Source organism: Bombina bombina, chromosome 1 (assembly GCF_027579735.1).
Source record: "Bombina bombina isolate aBomBom1 chromosome 1, aBomBom1.pri, whole genome shotgun sequence".
Classification (NCBI taxonomy): domain Eukaryota; kingdom Metazoa; phylum Chordata; class Amphibia; order Anura; family Bombinatoridae; genus Bombina; species Bombina bombina.
Window position 1 is genome coordinate 108,323,614 of NC_069499.1, and position 18,195 is coordinate 108,341,808.

General features: G+C 37.2%; 1 protein-coding gene across 4 annotated transcripts in view; it reads left to right on the forward strand.

Annotated features, from left to right (window-relative positions):
- Positions 1-3,349, forward strand: part of FOXN3 (forkhead box N3) — a 204,585-nt gene extending 201,236 nt beyond the window's left edge. For all 4 annotated transcript variants that reach the window (XM_053697571.1, XM_053697573.1, XM_053697575.1 and 1 more), the window contains one exon: positions 2,616-3,349. In XM_053697571.1, the coding sequence (XP_053553546.1) occupies positions 2,616-3,162 (547 nt within the window). In that variant the 3' untranslated portion in view covers positions 3,163-3,349. The remainder of the gene's footprint in view (positions 1-2,615) is intronic.
- The last annotated feature ends 14,846 nt before the right edge of the window (positions 3,350-18,195 follow it).

Consider the following 18,195-nt stretch of genomic DNA (forward strand, 5'->3'; position numbering starts at 1 on the left):
TATCTATCTGCAGATGGCAGTTTTGTATTGTTTCATGAGAAAGATCAGGAGCCTAATGGGTTAATGTTTAGCAATTAAGACACAAGTGCTATATAAGGCAGTTTCATAGCATTCCATAGCATGACTAAGGGTCAGTGAGACCCGAAACGTTGCTGTTCTTCTATGTCACAATAAATAAATAATAAAATTTTCTTAACCTGAAGACAGTGCTGGCGCCATTTTTTGTTCTTTTGGATATATATGTGAGGAGCTGCAGGACACTCAGGTGCATGTGCACTCTACATACAGGCTCAAATTGCCTATGTGCATACTAGTGCTGGACCTACTGCCACTTTTATATATATATATATATATATAAATCTGTATTTACAAATAAATAGAACATATTCTGCTATGTGAAAAACAATTTTTAAGTCCGGTTAGTGCACTTGAGAATATGCGATTGGGTTTGCACGCGAGTTGTGTTTTTTCCTTCTGTTTTTTCTCTGTTGACTTCTATGGGGAATAGGTCATCGCAAAATATCCTAAGTACGGCTTTTTGGGCCCGTCGGGTTAGCGCAAGAGTGATAACTTTTTACTTTCAACTAGTAATACGAGCACAACCCGACGAGTGCAAATTTTTTTTACCTCAAGCGTAATTAACGCACGATCGGGAGCATTAAATAGCGCTCCACTCATAATCTGGCCCCTTATATTATAATCTTAAAATGTATTTCAACACATAAACCCATTAAAAAATACTATTTACAATTGATGTTATTGTTCCTTGTAATTAACACTCCATATACTATTTTGTGATTTTATGCTTTTAGTTTCTGTGATGTATTACAAAAAACTTCCTTGTCACAGTAGTAAACAAATTAGCCTATGGCATCATAAAATAGCACACATAGTGAAAACACTGTAAATCCTCAGAATTATTTCACTCAGAATTTAATAACTAGCATTATGTATACTGAAAGCAACAATTAACCTGATGTATTGATGACCGTGTCCTTTTAAGTAATTAACCCAGCAGTTATGATTTCTGGGTTCAGAAGCAGTACACCCTTAGAGAATGAACAATAGCTGTTAATAAGTTTTAGTCCTGGGTGCTGAGTTAGTCACTTGAAAGGCTTCCGTGAAAACGAGTATGTTTAATAAATTAATTACAGGATTGGTTCTTAATTTAAAGGGACATTAAAATATTTTGTTTTGTTGCTCCTAAAAGGTATTATGGCTATTTCAGTTTTTTATTTATTTATTTAATGCAAAATGGATTTTCCTGTCCTGAATAAAAGAAAAAATACTTTTTATTTTTTTAATACTGCGCTGTCACACCAATAATAGGAGTATTATATATACATGATTTAAAATTTGAAAATATAGTTTAATGTTCCCACAGAAATGAACAGTCCAAAAAAGTCCTAGATTATAGAGAAATGTTTAACTATTAATAATACATGTTTAATATTATTCACAACTGTAACCACATTATTTGGCTTTCATTAACCCCTTCACTAACGGGACTTTCATAGAAGAAGTTGCCCAAAATTTCGGGGAGTTTTTAGCATTTATACTATCACTCTATTTAAACAGAAATAGAGCCTTGTTTTTGTTTTTTTATTTACCTGTCAAAACTATTTTTTTTAAGTAGACAACTAAAGGTATTAATCTAGGCCCATTTTGGTATATTTTCAATGCGGTCATATAAAAAAAAATCGTTAAATTTTTTCACAAATGATTGTAAAAGCTTCTCTGGGATCCCTTTTGTTCAGAAATAGCAGAGATATATGGATCTGCTATTGCATTTTGCTAATAAGAAGGCCGCTAATTGCAGCTGCTCACCACACTTCGAATATTCCCCGTCCCACTTGACACTTCCCACCCCCTGAACCCTCGCAAACCGTTCTCTTCCCTCCCTCAATCCCACTGGTCACCACCATCCTAGGTACTGGCAGAAATTTTAATTACATATTATTTTTTTTAATATTTTCTGCAGTGTAGGATCCCCCATTACCCTCCAAACTCCCTGATCACCGTCTGTAACAATATGGCATCTGCCTTTATATGGAACTGGAGCACCGATCATGCTCTGGTTCCATATGAAGACAAAAGTGATGAGCTCAGGAACTCCAGCTCTCGACTATAGCTTAACAGCCGAGACTGCTGGAGCTTCCTGCAGCTCAGACATATATACACTGTGTAGTACAATAAGCAAGGTACTGCACAACGTATATATACGTCAAAATGGGTTATGGGGTTAAAGGGATATTCTAGTGCAAAAAAGATACTCTGTTTTATTTCATTATTCTAATTTGTTAGAGCGTGTAATTTTTGCATTACTTACCCAGCAAAAGGATTAAACACATATTTAAAGTCAAGTAACCAATAACAGGTAACATTGTGCTCAGGAGCTACAATTATTGCAGCACCAAATCCCCTTGTGGGAGATTAAACACGTAGTTAGCTAGTTAGTAATACAAACAATTTATGTGCACTAACACATTTGACCATATTTTTTGCATTAGAATGTCCTGTTAAAATTATGTTCAAATACTGTTTATTAGAACATTTAAAGAAACAACTTGCCAATTTAAAGTTATTGATCTAATAACGTTTTATTGTTGTTGCAGAAATGGGATAGCAAACTGCCGAATGAGAACAGAGAGTGAACCGTCGTGTGGCTCTCCAGTAGTAAGCAGCGACCCCAAAGAGGACCATAACTACAGCAGCGCCAAATCCTCCAATAAAAGAAGTTCTTCACCCAACAGTGACTCTGTATCAACGTCCTCCGCTGATGACCATTATGAATTTGCAGCCAAAGTCTGCCGAGCTGGCAGTGACACCAGTCTCCAGAGTCACGAGAGTTATAGTGAGACAGAAGAGGAGGATAAGAAACTAGTCAAAAAGGAGACAAAGGATTCCTTAGCTGACAGTGGCTATTCCTCACAGCACAAGAAAAAGCAACACTTGCTCAAAGTACGTAGAATCCCCAGTGATGCTCTACCACTGAAAAAGAGACGTACAGAAAAGCCGCCAGAGAGCGACGATGAAGAGATGAAAGAGGCAGCCGGTTCCCTCCTGCACTTGGCAGGAATCCGCTCTTGCTTGAATAACATCACCAATCGGACGGCTAAAGGGCAGAAAGATCAGAAAGATAAAGATACAACAAAAAATTAAAGCAAATCATTGATTTGTGTGGACCTTGAAACCTTTTCTTTCAGCACGTCAGGTGAATTTAATGATTTTGTGGCAATATCAACATTTTTTCCCCTTTTTTTATTTTATTATTTTTTTAATTATAATTATTTTTTTTGGACCCTTAAAATGTTTTATTTTTTAAAGGAGATTAAAGCCATAGAACTCAGCTAACTTACAAATGGTTTTCATTTTTCCGAAGACAAAAGAATAAAAAAATTAAAAAAATAAATATTTTTTAAAGCCAAAATCACCGTTGTTCTCAACAGCTCTCCTGGAAGGAATGTCTGGTTAGATTTACAGTGACCGCACCATGTACAAGAAGGGAATTTGCAACCCATACCCCCGAATAGTAGAATGGAAAAAAATACATATTATGACCTTTCTTTAAACTGTTGTGTGTTACACTTTTGACCTCGGAATAAAAGTGCATGATTGTATAGACCAGACATGGAATTAGAAAAAAAAAATGCCATGTCTTTAAAAAAAACAAAAATGAGCATTGAATAATTTTGTGCCACATTTTATGTTGATAAGGCCCAAACTATACAATATATATATCACCACGGTTAGCATACAATATATGCATACATACAGACATACACACACACACATATATATATATATATATATATATATATATATATACACACGTGTGTGTGTGTGTGTGTATATATATATATATATATATATATATATATGTGTGTGTGTGTGTGTATATATATATATATATATATATATATATATATATATATATAATTTGCCTTTTATTTACCTAATATTTTTAATGTTGGTGTAGCTAATATTGCAAAGCTACGAGGTTATCAAATTACCACTCTACCAAAAGATAATTTGGTTAATTGAAGACAACCAAAAAGCTATAAACAATAATATTGGCACAATGCTAAAAATCGAGATTTCTAAGTGTGAAAAATATGTTGTCTGCTAAATGCCTACATGAAAAATAATTGTGTTACAGATTTCCCACTAAATGCTAGGAAAACAAACATGAAATCGATAAAAAAAAAATGCTACAAAGCCTGCCATGTTTATGCTGCCAAGAAGCATACTGAAGGCCGGAAAAAAGAGGCCTATCATGAAATCAAGCACTGCCTTCCAAATGGAGTTTGGGTTAAAACCGCCAACCAGAATTCCTCTCTGTGGAAATTACAATATGTTTTGAAATCATTAGCCAGCATAAAAATGATAAAATCAATTCTCACAGGTGCATGGATTACTTAAACAAACACCTTTTTAATTCAAAATAACAAAAGTTCTTGTAAGGTAAATAATGTATTTAGCATGAAGCATGGATTATTTTCATATAAATAGAGAAAAAAGGCTATGCCGCTAATTTTTAGGCCTTGGGCCTGGACATTTTCTTTTTTTTTTTTTTTTTTTATTATATTTTATTTTTATTTTTTCATTTTGGAAGCAGGTTTTTAAGGTCTAACCTTCTTCAGGGACAAACCAGTTGACTGTTGGGGAACTTACTCTGCAATATAATGATAAATACAAATGTCATTCTTTGGTAGGACTTGGATGGTTGAATTATACTGCCTTGTCTGCACATTCAACCTCCCCTACTGTACTTCTCTGTTTATACAAAAAGTATGTCTTCTCCTTTATGTGTATTGTTTAACATGATGCAATAATATGTGGGCAAATTGAGTAGTGAGTGTGTATGATGGAAAAAGAGAGGCTTTATTGGCTCAGAGATTCTGTTTTTTTGATAAACCGGTGATGTTCATAAAAAGGGGTAAACATACAACATTTTCATGGATTTATGGATCACTGCGCTGTGTTATCATAGTATTGTGTGGGTTAATCCACTATCAGATGTTAGATATAATAGTACAGCTACCAAACCACTGTGTTGCTAAATATACCAGTTTTGTGGTAATTTGCACTTCATTGTTTTATTATATCATTCTGTTTACCTACGTGTGACCCTAGACCTTGGGTCTCTTGTCAATTCTCTCCATCAACCTAACATATTCTTGCACCTTTGTCCCCCAATATGTAGGCCGGATCAGACTAAAACATACTAGTGTTAACTATTCCAGCATGGAATGGTTTTAAGATGCAATGCACCATCTTCTCTTCATTTTAAAACAAACTTGTATACTAATAACCAGTTGCCCAGATTTTTGTTTTTATTATTATTTTCTAAAAGTTTTTTTACAGCAGGCATCTCAGTAAAATCTAAGTCTCATAAATAGCTCACCCACCAACAATGAAACTACTGCAAACTGTTCTGAGTTACCCATAAAAAACTGGTCCCTTTAAAATGTAACCATAAAAACCTTACATACTTTCCTTTATGCTTCCTGTGGAAAGTAAAAAGTTATGTTAATGGCCATTTTTTTTAAATGATCTTTACCTTAACTTACCTTAGGTGTCCTCCTCTCCATTCGGCTGCATTTTCTTTTCTTTTTTTTTTCTTCCTACAAGGCACTTGGTCACGCTGCCTAAGCCTGTGCACAAATGTCAGATCTGCAAGAGCCACCAACGTGCAGAGATGGACTGAGGTAGCTTGAGCGTATGCCTTCAGAAGCGATTGTTACAACTTCTGATTGGCTGAACTGCATTTGAAATATCTGAGAAAACAACTGCCGAGTAGGGTTGATTTTAGATTTACTATTAACATAAATTATTTTTTTAGATGAAATGTAACGTAAATATGTGAGGTTTTAACTGTTACATTTTTAAGGGACCAGTTTTTAGATTCTTAAGTTAGTTCTGCTTGCCCTGTGCAATGCAATAATCTGATTGGGCTGTGCACATTGCACATACAGTTCCATCAACTTTAGTTAAGCTGTAGGCTTTGTTTTCATTAATATAATTGAGGGTAAAGTACATTAATCACAATGTATTAAGTTTATTTTTAGCTTATTTTGCTGGGTGCAGATAATTTAAGAATATAGTCTAGAATATTAAAATAGTTTTATTTCATTTTTACCTTTTTACTGGCTAGCTAAATCTGTCTGTCAGTCTTTACTACAGTGGTTTGTCAAATTGTTTCCATCCTGGAAACATACAGATTCTAGTGGACTCCTTATGCCACACCTTGATGTTTTTATATTCACACTTTTTAGGGAATAAGATCCTACTGAGCATGTATACAAGCTCACATGGTATTCTAGTCTGTGATTGGCTTATGTCTGTCACATGATACAGGGGGCCGGCAAATGGGGGGGGGGGGGAATAAATTTGTCAGGAAAAAAATCTACTGCTTATTTGAAATCAGAGTAGGTTTTATTGCATTTTCTTTTTAATATGCGCTTGTCAATTATGTAATTCTACTGCATTGAGTGGTCCTTTAACAATAAATAGCACTGCCACACACACACACAAATAAAATAATAATTTTGGGTGGTCCTGTTTTTCTTTTTTTTTTTTTTTTTTAAACTAGGTTTATATTGTTTAATTTTAAAACAGTGAAAACAGTCCCAAGTATTTGCTGCCAGTAAATACCGTAATGATCACTGCCATATGTTTACGTAGAGATCTTATATAGGGTTGACTTTATTTTTTTCTTAGTGAGTTTTGTTCCATTTATTAATGCCATTTAGCTAGTTTTAACCGTGCTACTCATCCATTGAGTTTTTTCAAGATGTGGCGCCACAAGATGTTTTATAGTTTGTTTTTTGTTTTCTATGTATTGTTTCTCTAAAATTCATTAATAAATAATTTATTGATAATGCATTACCAATACCCTGCGCACATAGGTGCACTTTGATAAATGGGCATTTTACTAAACAAAAAACATCCATATAAGAGGGCAGCATTGAAACTATGTTGGCAGACAAAAATCTGAAGTAAAAGCTATTTAAATAGAAATGTGGGAACTTCCTTCTAAATTATTTTCTGGACTAGGGACAAATTGTTAAAATGTCCCCCCTTCCGGACACTTAAGCTCACGGCAATACCAAGAAGTACATGTCGGGCAGTGACCAGTAGTAGGAGGTATACAGTGTGTGACATTATTTACTGCATACAATTTAACATGTCTAAATGTTGCCCTGTCATATTGACGATTAGGATTTTTAGCAAAATGTCCCTTTAAGTTTTTTGATCTATATCAATACAGGTTAAAAAAATAACAGCATTTTTGTTTACTGTCAGAAATATCTGCTGAGGCCTCTGTCTTTCGTTGGACTTATTGTATCAAGTAAATTAGAGTGGTCCAACCTAATGGCTGGGAGCCATAATGTCTTTTTCATGGTTTCCACTTCCCCACTATATGTCGTTATTTTTTCTACTGCGTGTAGCGCACATACCTCTTCTTTCTCTGTAGATCCAGTGTTCTTGTCTATTAAGCTTCGTGCTTATGTAGATTCTAGCACTTATCTTTATAAAACAAAATGCTTCAATAGTTGTTGGGTTATTTAGAAGTACATATTTTATTTTCCTTTAATACAATGTCTTAAAATGACGTTGCCAAAATGTAGACCGTGTTTTAATAGATCGGCCACATCTGACTTAGTCATTTAGTTTATTAAAGGTTTGAATGGACACTAAAGGCAAAATTAAACTTTCATGATTCAGATGGAGAATGCAGTTTTAAAGGGACAGTCTACACCAGAATTTTTATTGTTTTAACCCTTTGGCTGCTAAGCCATTTCCCACCTGGGTGCTAATATTTTTTATTTTTGAAAACATTTTTTTTACAGACCCCCAAGACTTACACTGTTGGAAAGGTTAAGCGATTACCTTTCCAACAATGGGTCTTGGGGGTCTGTAGCTGCTTAGATGCCTTAGATACAGGCTTCTAAGCAGCATGCCCCCTCCTCCTATACTTAACATTGTTAAGTATAAATAAAGTTGTGCGGTGATGTCATCACGTAATTGCGCGTGATGTCAACGCGCATCACGTGAAGCCCCCAGGCGATGCCTGTCACTCTACAGGCACGATCGCCGGGGTAGGAGCAGTAAGGAGCCCCCAGATCTCCCTCAAGGTGGGAGAGTGCTCATGACGGCTGTGAGCCGTCATTAGCACCAGAGTGAGAAACTCTGTGACGGCTCAGAGCCGTCATTAGCACTCAAAGGATTCAAAGATAGATAATCCCTTTATTACCCATTCCCTAGTTTTGCATAACCAACAGTTATATTAATATACTATATACTTCTTTGATTACCTTGTATCTAAGCCTCTGCAAACTGCCCCCTTATTTCAGTTCTTTTGACAGTCTTGTATTTTAGCCAATCAGTGCTGACTCCTAGTGAACTCCACGTGCGTGAGCACAATGTTATATATAATAAACACATGAACTAACACCCTCTAGTGGTGGACAAACTGTCAAAATGCATTCAGATAAGAGGCGGCCTTCAAGATCTCAGAAATTAGCATATGAATCTCCTAGGTGTAGCTTTCAACTAACAATACCAAGAGAACAAAGCAAAATTGGTGATAAAAGTAAATTGAAAAGTTGTTTAAAGTTACATGCCCTATCTGAATCATGAAAGTTTATTTTGGACTACACTGTCCCTTTAAGAGACTTTCAAATTTACTTCCATTATCAAACTGTGCACGGTCTCTTTATATTCATTCTTTCCGAGGCACTAGCTGCTACTGAGCATGTGCAAGAGTTCACAGTGTATACATTGTTATTGGACGATGACTGTCATATGATATAGGGAGCCTGTAAAATGAAAGTAAATTTTGGAATTTGTCAGAAAAACATCTACTGCTCAGTTAAAATTCAGAGTAAGTTCAGTTGCATTGCCTTTTTATTATGCACTTGTTGGTTATGCAATTCTACTGTATTAAATGGTCCTTTAATAAAATGGCAAAAATGTAGCTCGATAGATAGATAGATAGATAGATAGATAGATAGATAGATATCTATGTTGCGACATTAAAGGGACATTATACAGTAAATCCCCCCCCCCCAAAAAAAAACATAGGAAGTTGTATACTGTTATATTTCTTATTATAGTATATGCTGGCTTGGAACAAAAAAAAGTAAGTTTTTCAGAAAGGCAAAGATTCAACAAATAGAGCCACTGTCTAAGCTTTAGAGGCCACTATTCCAGTACCCAAGTATGCACACTCTACGTTTTACAGCACGTGCACTTGAACAGAGGGAGTCTCAAACAGCTGATGGTGCCATGTATAATATTGCCAGCCCTCTTCACGTGTGCACTAGCTGTAAATATTAGTGTGCTCACATTCACACTTTGGTACATATTTATGTTTGTTTTATGTCCTTTTAAATACTAATAAGAATATCTCTCATTAGATCTCGCATTAATATGTTTTTTATAGACCCACATCAATGGCAACTTCTGTTTTTTTACCCTCACAGACTCAGGTTCATTAATGTGGCAACTGTTCTATGTGGAAATTAATCCTAAATAAATATCCAGGTTATCAGTAACATTGGCCAATCTTATCAGCCGTTTATTCAAATGTCTCTTCATTGCTGTACCTTCAAATTACAGTAAGGGCGTTTCTATTTATATTTATATATATATATATATATATATATATATATAAGATGCTCAAATAAAGTATTGCAGTATGCAGTGATACCTTTTTTCTTGGACTAACATAATATTTCAAAGACAAGCTTTCGAGAGTATTGCTTCAGACCTGAGGAAGAGAGGAAAACTCTCGAAAGCTTGTCTTTAAAATGTTATGTTAGTCCAATAAAAAGGTATCACTGCATACTGCAATACTTTGTTATTTGAGCATCTTATCTACTGGACTAACACGGCTAATCCAATCTTCACTATATATATATATATATATATATATATATATATATTTTTTTTTTTTTTAATATATATATATATATATATATATATATATATACACACACACACACACATATATATATATATATATATATATATATATATATATATATATATATATATATACAGTGCTTTTTTGTAAAAGAAAAGGTGCCGGTACAAATTGATTTTTGATTGATACATTCTGCTCAGTAACTTTGAGAAGGGACAAGATTATTTACAATGCTTGATATATTTTCCAGCCCCCTCTTATGAAAACTAGAGTATTTACATGATAATTACAAATATTACCTCTTATAAGTTGGAAAAGATGGGGGTACTCTGTACCGATGAGTACCCCCACAAGAAAAAAGCACTATATATATATATATATATATATATATATATATATATATAAACATGGGTGGAAAAATATCACTATGGTTTACTAGTAAGGGGTTAAAAGCTATTAGCCCAGAGGCCGGTATATATTTATATGTATGTATATGTGTGTGTATATATATATATATATATATATATATATATAGAGCACTATCATAAAAAGTACTTTTATTTTGTTTTTTATTAAAAATAAGGCTATAAATTGTGCATTGGACTTTTAACAGTAAATATCCCTTTAGCTTAAAAAATGATCTGCAGGAATTTCACCATCTTGGGCTTTTGTGCATAAATAAACGATGAGCAAAGTTGATTCATCCTGTATGACTCACAAATCTTCCATAACTGTATAAACAGCAACCTCATCAAATTCTGTGCCTTCGGAGGTGCTTTATTTAATGGTCTCCCTTTTGGCTCCTGCGCGAATAGTCCTTCCTTGTTAGTTTTGTAAATATTTATCTTCAAAATACAAAATTATCCACAACCAACATTATGCGTGGTGCTCAGACTAGAATAGAATTTGTTTTCTGCCGCAGAACACAAGAAATAATACACTTTTATTAGTTTGATCTTAAATTAAAATAATGCTTTACAGTATGGCTCAAATGAGCTTTAATGTATAATAATGTATTTCCATGTGTGTATACATTGTGCCATTTTATTCTGCAGTTTTTATGCAGATCTTTCTTGGCAGTAACGTGGGTTTTTTGTATGTCTGAGATCATTTTGGTGTCATTTCCTATAACACAATCTGTAGCCAAAACCATATTTTTTTTCAATCAGCCTCACTCGCTACTTCAACTTGTTATGATGTAAAATGTCGGGAAGAAAAATGTATGTGTGTATGGATAAAAAAAAATGCATTTTAAACTCGTAGATCATTTTATTTTATGAATTCTGTAACATTTCTAAAATATTTTATTTTGCTGACAAAAAATAGTGATAAAGCAATCAAAATAGACCAAGGGTTTTTAACCTATTCAATGCCTGCAAGCTTGGGTTACCAAAGCTTGTACTCGTTGAATGAGGTCGTACGTCCATTCTACTCGGAAGGACGTTTGAAGAGAAAGGAAAAAAAAAAAAAAAAAATGTGTAAAGTTCGCCAAACCTGAATTGGCCAATAAGTGAAATATTTACAAAGAGAAATATGCCATAAAAACATGGGAAACGATTATTTAAAAAAAAATGTACGTTAAGTGCAGCTGCCAATGTCATAAAATGAACTGTGAAGAGAGAGAAGGAATGATTAGTGTTTCTGTTTACCTATATGAACAGTCAGAATGATGAGTGCAATTATCAACTTGTTATCAGACACGGAAAGAAAAAAAAAAACATGTTTATTTAGACTCATATTTGCATTTCACATTTTCTTGATGTGTAATCATATTGCCAAAGACAAACTATTTCATCAATTATTGTAAATAACACTTTCCCAAAATCTACCATAACGTTTCTGTGATGTATTGTCTTCCAGTTGCAATAAAAATTTACTGAGTTGCATCAATTGAAAGCTGTTGTCTAATTATTAAATTGTGAGTAAAACTGGTACACACTTGTTTTTTTATTTTATGTTTAGTATTTGTTCTAAGGATAAAATAATATCATTTGTTCAAAACTGGTGTCTTTATAGGCAAATGTTTTAACACCTTGGAGTATTCTAATAGTGTCTAAGGGAATAAAGCTAACAGATTTCCTTTTTATTTTAATTTGAGTGCTCTTGCAAATGAAAAACATACTTGCAAAGCTGCTGTCATATAGTGCCCCGGAAATGGGCTAGCTCCTATGCATATTTCCCCATTTTTCAACAAGAGATACCAAGAGAATAAAGAAAATTTAATAAAAGAAGTAAATTAGTTGTTTAAAAGCGCAAGTTCTATCTGAATCATGAAAGAAACATTTTAGATTTCATATCCCTTTAAAAGAGCACTAATCAGGAACTGCAACATTTAAAGATAAACATTTATAAATATAGAAATCGTTATTTGATTTCCTCCATCTAAATAAACAGTTGTGCTAATAAGTTTATATACCCTGGCAGAATTTATGATTTCTTGGCCATTTTTCAGAGAATATGAATGATGATAACAAAGGAAGTGGCAAAGAGAGCACACAGCAGAGCTGTCCATATAGCTCGCCTCAGGCTCCGCCCCCCCAGTCATTCTCTTTGCCGCTCTAACTAGTAGCATCTCCACGGGGGTGGTAAAGACTATGTAGTTTTTTATTCTATCAAGAGTTTGTTATTTTAAAATAGTGCCGGCTTGTACTATTTACTCTGCAGCAGAAAGTGATGAAGATTTCTGCCGAGAGGAATATGATTTTAGCACCAGTAACTAAAATCCATTGCTGTTCCCACGCAGGACTGTTGAAACCAGAGAACTTCAGTTGGGGGGAACAGTTTGCATTCTTAACTGCTTCAGGTATGATCAGTCATTTTTCTAACAAGACCTAGTAATGCTAGAAGACTGTCAGCAATCCCCTCTGGGATAGGTAAGCCATTTTTCTTAGACTCTGTATAAAATTATGGCTTATATTAAGGGCTCTATGCTGGTTGACACTATTGTGAGCTAAATCGATTGCTTTTTAGCATGTTTTCACTATAAATAAGGTGTTTTTTCAGACTTTAAAACACTTTTGGGGTTTTATTTTGCGCCTGGCACTTATTTGGACACCTATTCTAGTCAGAAAGGCCCCTACACTCTTGAATGAAGAGGAAGGAAGCCTCGTTTTCAAGCCTCAATTGCACAGTTGTTTTGCTTAGGCAGTTCATGCAGCTTCACGTGGGGAGTCCAGAGGCATCAGAAAAGACTCCAGGGAGGTTTATTTTCTACTAAAATAATCCCTAAGGAAGGTAAAGGCCACAGTGGAAGCTGTGGCATAGTACTGTAGTGTTTTTAACAGGTTAATTGCTGTTATTAGCTCCGGTTTGGGCATTAAGGGGTTAATTGGTCTGAAAATTTGTGTGCAATCCTTTCATTAAGACACTGTGGTGAAAATTTCATTAGAATCGGATGTATATTTGATGGTTTTTTGATGTTTTAATAATAAAGTGTGCACTTTTATTATTTAAAGACACAGTAACGTTTTTGTCAAAAATAATTTTTATTGCATTGAAGATCTGTTTGTCTGTCAAACATGTCTGACCCTTCAGATAACCTATGTTTCTCCAACATAGGTGTGTCCGGTCCACGGCGTCATCCTTACTTGTGGGATATTCTCTTCCCCAACAGGAAATGGCAAAGAGCCCAGCAAAGCTGGTCACATGATCCCTCCTAGGCTCCGCCTACCCCAGTCATTCTCTTTGCCGTTGTACAGGCAACATCTCCACGGAGATGGCTTAGAGTTTTTTAGTGTTTAACTGTAGTTTTTCATTATTCAATCAAGAGTTTGTTATTTTCAAATAGTGCTGGTACGTACTATTTACTCAGAAACAGAAAAGAGATGAAGAATTCTGTTTGTATGAGGAAAATGATTTTAGCAACCGTAACTAAAATCCATGGCTGTTCCACACAGGACTGTTGAGAGCAATTAACTTCAGTTGGGGGAACAGTTTGCAGTCCCTTGCTGCTTGAGGTATGACACATTCTAACAAGACGATGTAATGCTGGAAGCTGTCATTTTCCCTATGGGATCCGGTAAGCCATGTTTATTACGATTGTAAATAAGGGCTTCACAAGGGCTTATTTAAACTGTAGACTTTTTTTGGGCTAAATCGATTGATATTAACACTTATTTAGCCTTGAGGAATCATTTATTCTGGGTATTTTGATTTAATAATATCGGCAGGCACTGTTTTAGACACCTTATTCTTTAGGGGCTTTCCCAAAGCATAGGCAGAGTCTCATTTTCGCGCCGGTGTTGCGCACTTGTTTTTGAGAGGCATGGCATGCAGTCGCATGTGAGAGGAGCTCTGATACTTATAAAAGACTTCTGAAGGCGTCATTTGGTATCGTATTCCCCTTTGGGTTTGGTTGGGTCTCAGCAAAGCAGATACCAGGGACTGTAAAGGGATTTAAAGCTTAAAACGGCTCCGGTTCCGTTATTTTAAGGGTTAAAGCTTCCAAAATTGGTGTGCAATATTTTCAAGGCTTTAAGACGCTGTGGTGAAAATTTGGTGAATTTTGAACAATTCCTTCATGTTTTTTCGCAATTGCAGTAATAAAGTGTGTTCAGTTTAAAATTTAAAGTGACAGTAACGGTTTTATTTTAAAACGTTTTTTGTACTTTCTTATCAAGTTTATGCCTGTTTAACATGTCTGAACTACCAGATAGACTGTGTTCTGAATGTGGGGAAGCCAGAATTCCTATTCATTTAAATAAATGTGATTTATGTGATAATGACAATGATGCCCAAGATGATTCCTCAAGTGAGGGGAGTAAGCATGGTACTGCATCATTCCCTCCTTCGTCTACACGAGTCTTGCCCACTCAGGAGGCCCCTAGTACATCTAGCGCGCCAATACTCCTTACTATGCAACAATTAACGGCTGTAATGGATAATTCTGTCAAAAACATTTTAGCCAAAATGAACCCTTGTCAGCGTAAGCGTGGCTGCTCTGTTTTAGTTACTGAAGAGCATGACGACGCTGATATTAATATCTCTGAAGGGCCCCTAACCCAATCTGAGGGGGCCAGGGAGGTTTTGTCTGAGGGAGAAATTACTGATTTAGGGAACATTTCTCAGCAGGCTGAATCTGATGTGATTACATTTAAATTTAAATTGGAACATCTCCGCATTTTGCTTAAGGAGGTATTATCCACTCTGGATGATTGTGAAAATTTAGTCATCCCAGAGAAACTATGTAAAATGGACAAGTTCCTAGAGGTGCCGGGGCTCCCAGAAGCTTTTCCTATACCCAAGCGGGTGGCGGACATTGTTAATAAAGAATGGGAAAGGCCCGGTATTCCTTTCGTCCCTCCCCCCATATTTAAAAAATTGTTTCCTATGGTCGACCCCAGAAAGGACTTATGGCAGTCAGTCCCCAAGGTCGAGGGAGCGGTTTCTACTTTAAACAAACGCACCACTATTCCCATAGAGGATAGTTGTGCTTTCAAAGATCCTATGGATAAAAAATTAGAAGGTTTGCTTAAAAAGATGTTTGTTCAGCAGGGTTACCTTCTACAACCCATTTCATGCATTGTCCCTGTCACTACAGCCGCATATTTCTGGTTTGATGAACTGCTTAAGGTGCTCGATAGTGACTCTCCTCCTTATGAGGAGATTATGGACAGAATCAATGCTCTCAAATTGGCTAATTCTTTCACTCTAGACGCCTCTTTGCAATTGGCTAAGTTAGCGGCTAAGAACTCTGGGTTTGCTATTGTGGCGCGCAGAGCGCTTTGGTTGAAATCTTGGTCGGCTGATGCGTCTTCCAAGAACAAGCTACTAAACATTCCTTTCAAGGGGAAAACGCTGTTTGGTCCTGACTTGAAAGAGATTATCTCTGATATCACTGGGGGTAAGGGCCACGCCCTTCCTCAGGATCGGCCTTTCAAGGCAAAAAATAGACCTAATTTTCGTCCCTTTCGTAAAAACGGACCAGCCCAAGGTGCTACGTCCTCTAAGCAAGAGGGTAATACTTCTCAGGCCAAGCCAGCTTGGAGACCAATGCAAGGCTGGAACAAGGGAAAGCAGGCCAAGAAACCTGCCACTGCTACCAAGACAGCATGAAATATTGGCCCCCGATCCGGGACCGGATCTGGTGGGGGGCAGACTCTCTCTCTTCGCTCAGGCTTGGGCAAGAGATGTTCTGGATCCTTGGGCGCTAGAAATAGTCTCCCAGGGTTATCTTCTGGAATTCAAGGGACTTCCCCCAAGGGGGAGGTTCCACAGGTCGCAGTTGTCTTCAGACCACATAAAAAGACAGGCGTTCTTACATTGTGTAGAAGACCTGTTAAAAATGGGAGTGATTCATCCTGTTCCATTAAGAGAACAAGGGATGGGGTTCTACTCCAATCTGTTCATAGTTCCCAAAAAAGAGGGAACGTTCAGACCAATCCTAGATCTCAAGATCTTAAACAAATTTCTCAAGGTCCCATCGTTCAAGATGGAAACCATTCGAACTATCCTTCCTTCCATCCAGGAAGGTCAATTCATGACCACGGTGGATTTAAAGGATGCGTATCTACATATTCCTATCCACAAGGAACATCATCGGTTCCTAAGGTTTGCATTCCTGGACAAACATTACCAGTTCGTGGCGCTTCCTTTCGGATTAGCCACTGCTCCAAGGATTTTCACAAAGGTACTAGGGTCCCTTCTAGCGGTGCTAAGACCAAGGGGCATTGCAGTAGTACCTTACCTGGACGACATTCTGATTCAAGCGTCGTCCCTTCCTCAAGCAAAGGCTCACACGGACATTGTCCTGGCCTTTCTCAGATCTCACGGCTGGAAAGTGAACGTGGAAAAGAGTTCTCTATCCCCGTCAACAAGGGTTCCCTTCTTGGGAACAATTACAGACTCCTTAGAAATGAGGATCTTTCTAACAGAGGCCAGAAAAACAAAGCTTCTGGACTCTTGTCGGATACTTCATTCCGTTCCTCTTCCTTCCATAGCTCAGTGCATGGAAGTGATCGGGTTGATGGTGGCGGCGATGGACATAGTTCCTTTTGCACGCATTCATCTAAGACCATTACAACTGTGCATGCTCAGTCAGTGGAATGGGGACTATACAGACTTGTCTCCGAAGATACAAGTAAATCAGAGGACCAGAGACTCACTCCGTTGGTGGCTGTCCCTGGACAATCTGTCTCAAGGGATGATGTTCCACAGACCAGAGTGGGTCATTGTCACGACCGACGCCAGTCTGATAGGCTGGGGCGCGGTCTGGGGATCCCTGAAAGCTCAGGGTCTTTGGTCTCGGGAAGAATCTCTTCTACCGATAAATATTCTGGAACTGAGAGCGATATTCAATGCTCTCCAGGCCTGGCCCCAGCTTGCGAGGACCAGGTTCATACGGTTTCAATCAGACAACATGACGACTGTTGCGTACATCAACCATCAGGGGGGAACAAGGAGTTCCCTAGCGATGGAAGAAGTAACCAAAATTATTCTTTGGGCGGAGTCTCACTCCTGCCACCTGTCTGCTATCCACATCCCAGGAGTGGAAAATTGGGAAGCGGATTTTCTGAGTCGGCAGACATTGCATCCGGGGGAGTGGGAACTCCATCCGGAAATCTTTGCCCAAGTCACTCACCTGTGGGGCATTCCAGACATGGATCTGATGGCCTCTCGTCAGAACTTCAAAGTTCCTTGCTACGGGGCCAGATCCAGGGATCCCAAGGCGGCTCTAGTGGATGCACTAGTAGCACCTTGGACCTTCAAACTAGCTTATGTGTTCCCGCCATTTCCTCTCATCCCCAGGCTGATAGCCAGGATCAAGCAGGAGAGGGCGTCGGTGATCTTGATAGCTCCTGCGTGGCCACGCAGGACTTGGTATGCAGATCTGGTGAATATGTCATCGGCTCCACCTTGGAAGCTACCTTTGAGACGAGACCTTCTTGTTCAGGGTCCGTTCGAACATCCGAATCTGGTTTCACTCCAGCTGACTGCTTGGAGATTGAACGCTTGATTTTATCGAAGCGAGGATTCTCAGATTCTGTTATCGATACTCTGGTTCAGGCCAGAAAGCCTGTGACTAGAAAGATTTACCACAAAATTTGGAAAAAATATATCTGTTGGTGTGAATCTAAAGGATTCCCTTGGGACAAGGTTAAGATTCCTAGGATTCTATCCTTCCTTCAAGAAGGATTGGAAAAAGGATTATCTGCAAGTTCTCTGAAGGGACAGATTTCTGCCTTGTCGGTATTACTTCACAAAAAGCTGGCAGCTGTGCCAGATGTTCAAGCCTTTGTTCAGGCTCTGGTTAGAATCAAGCC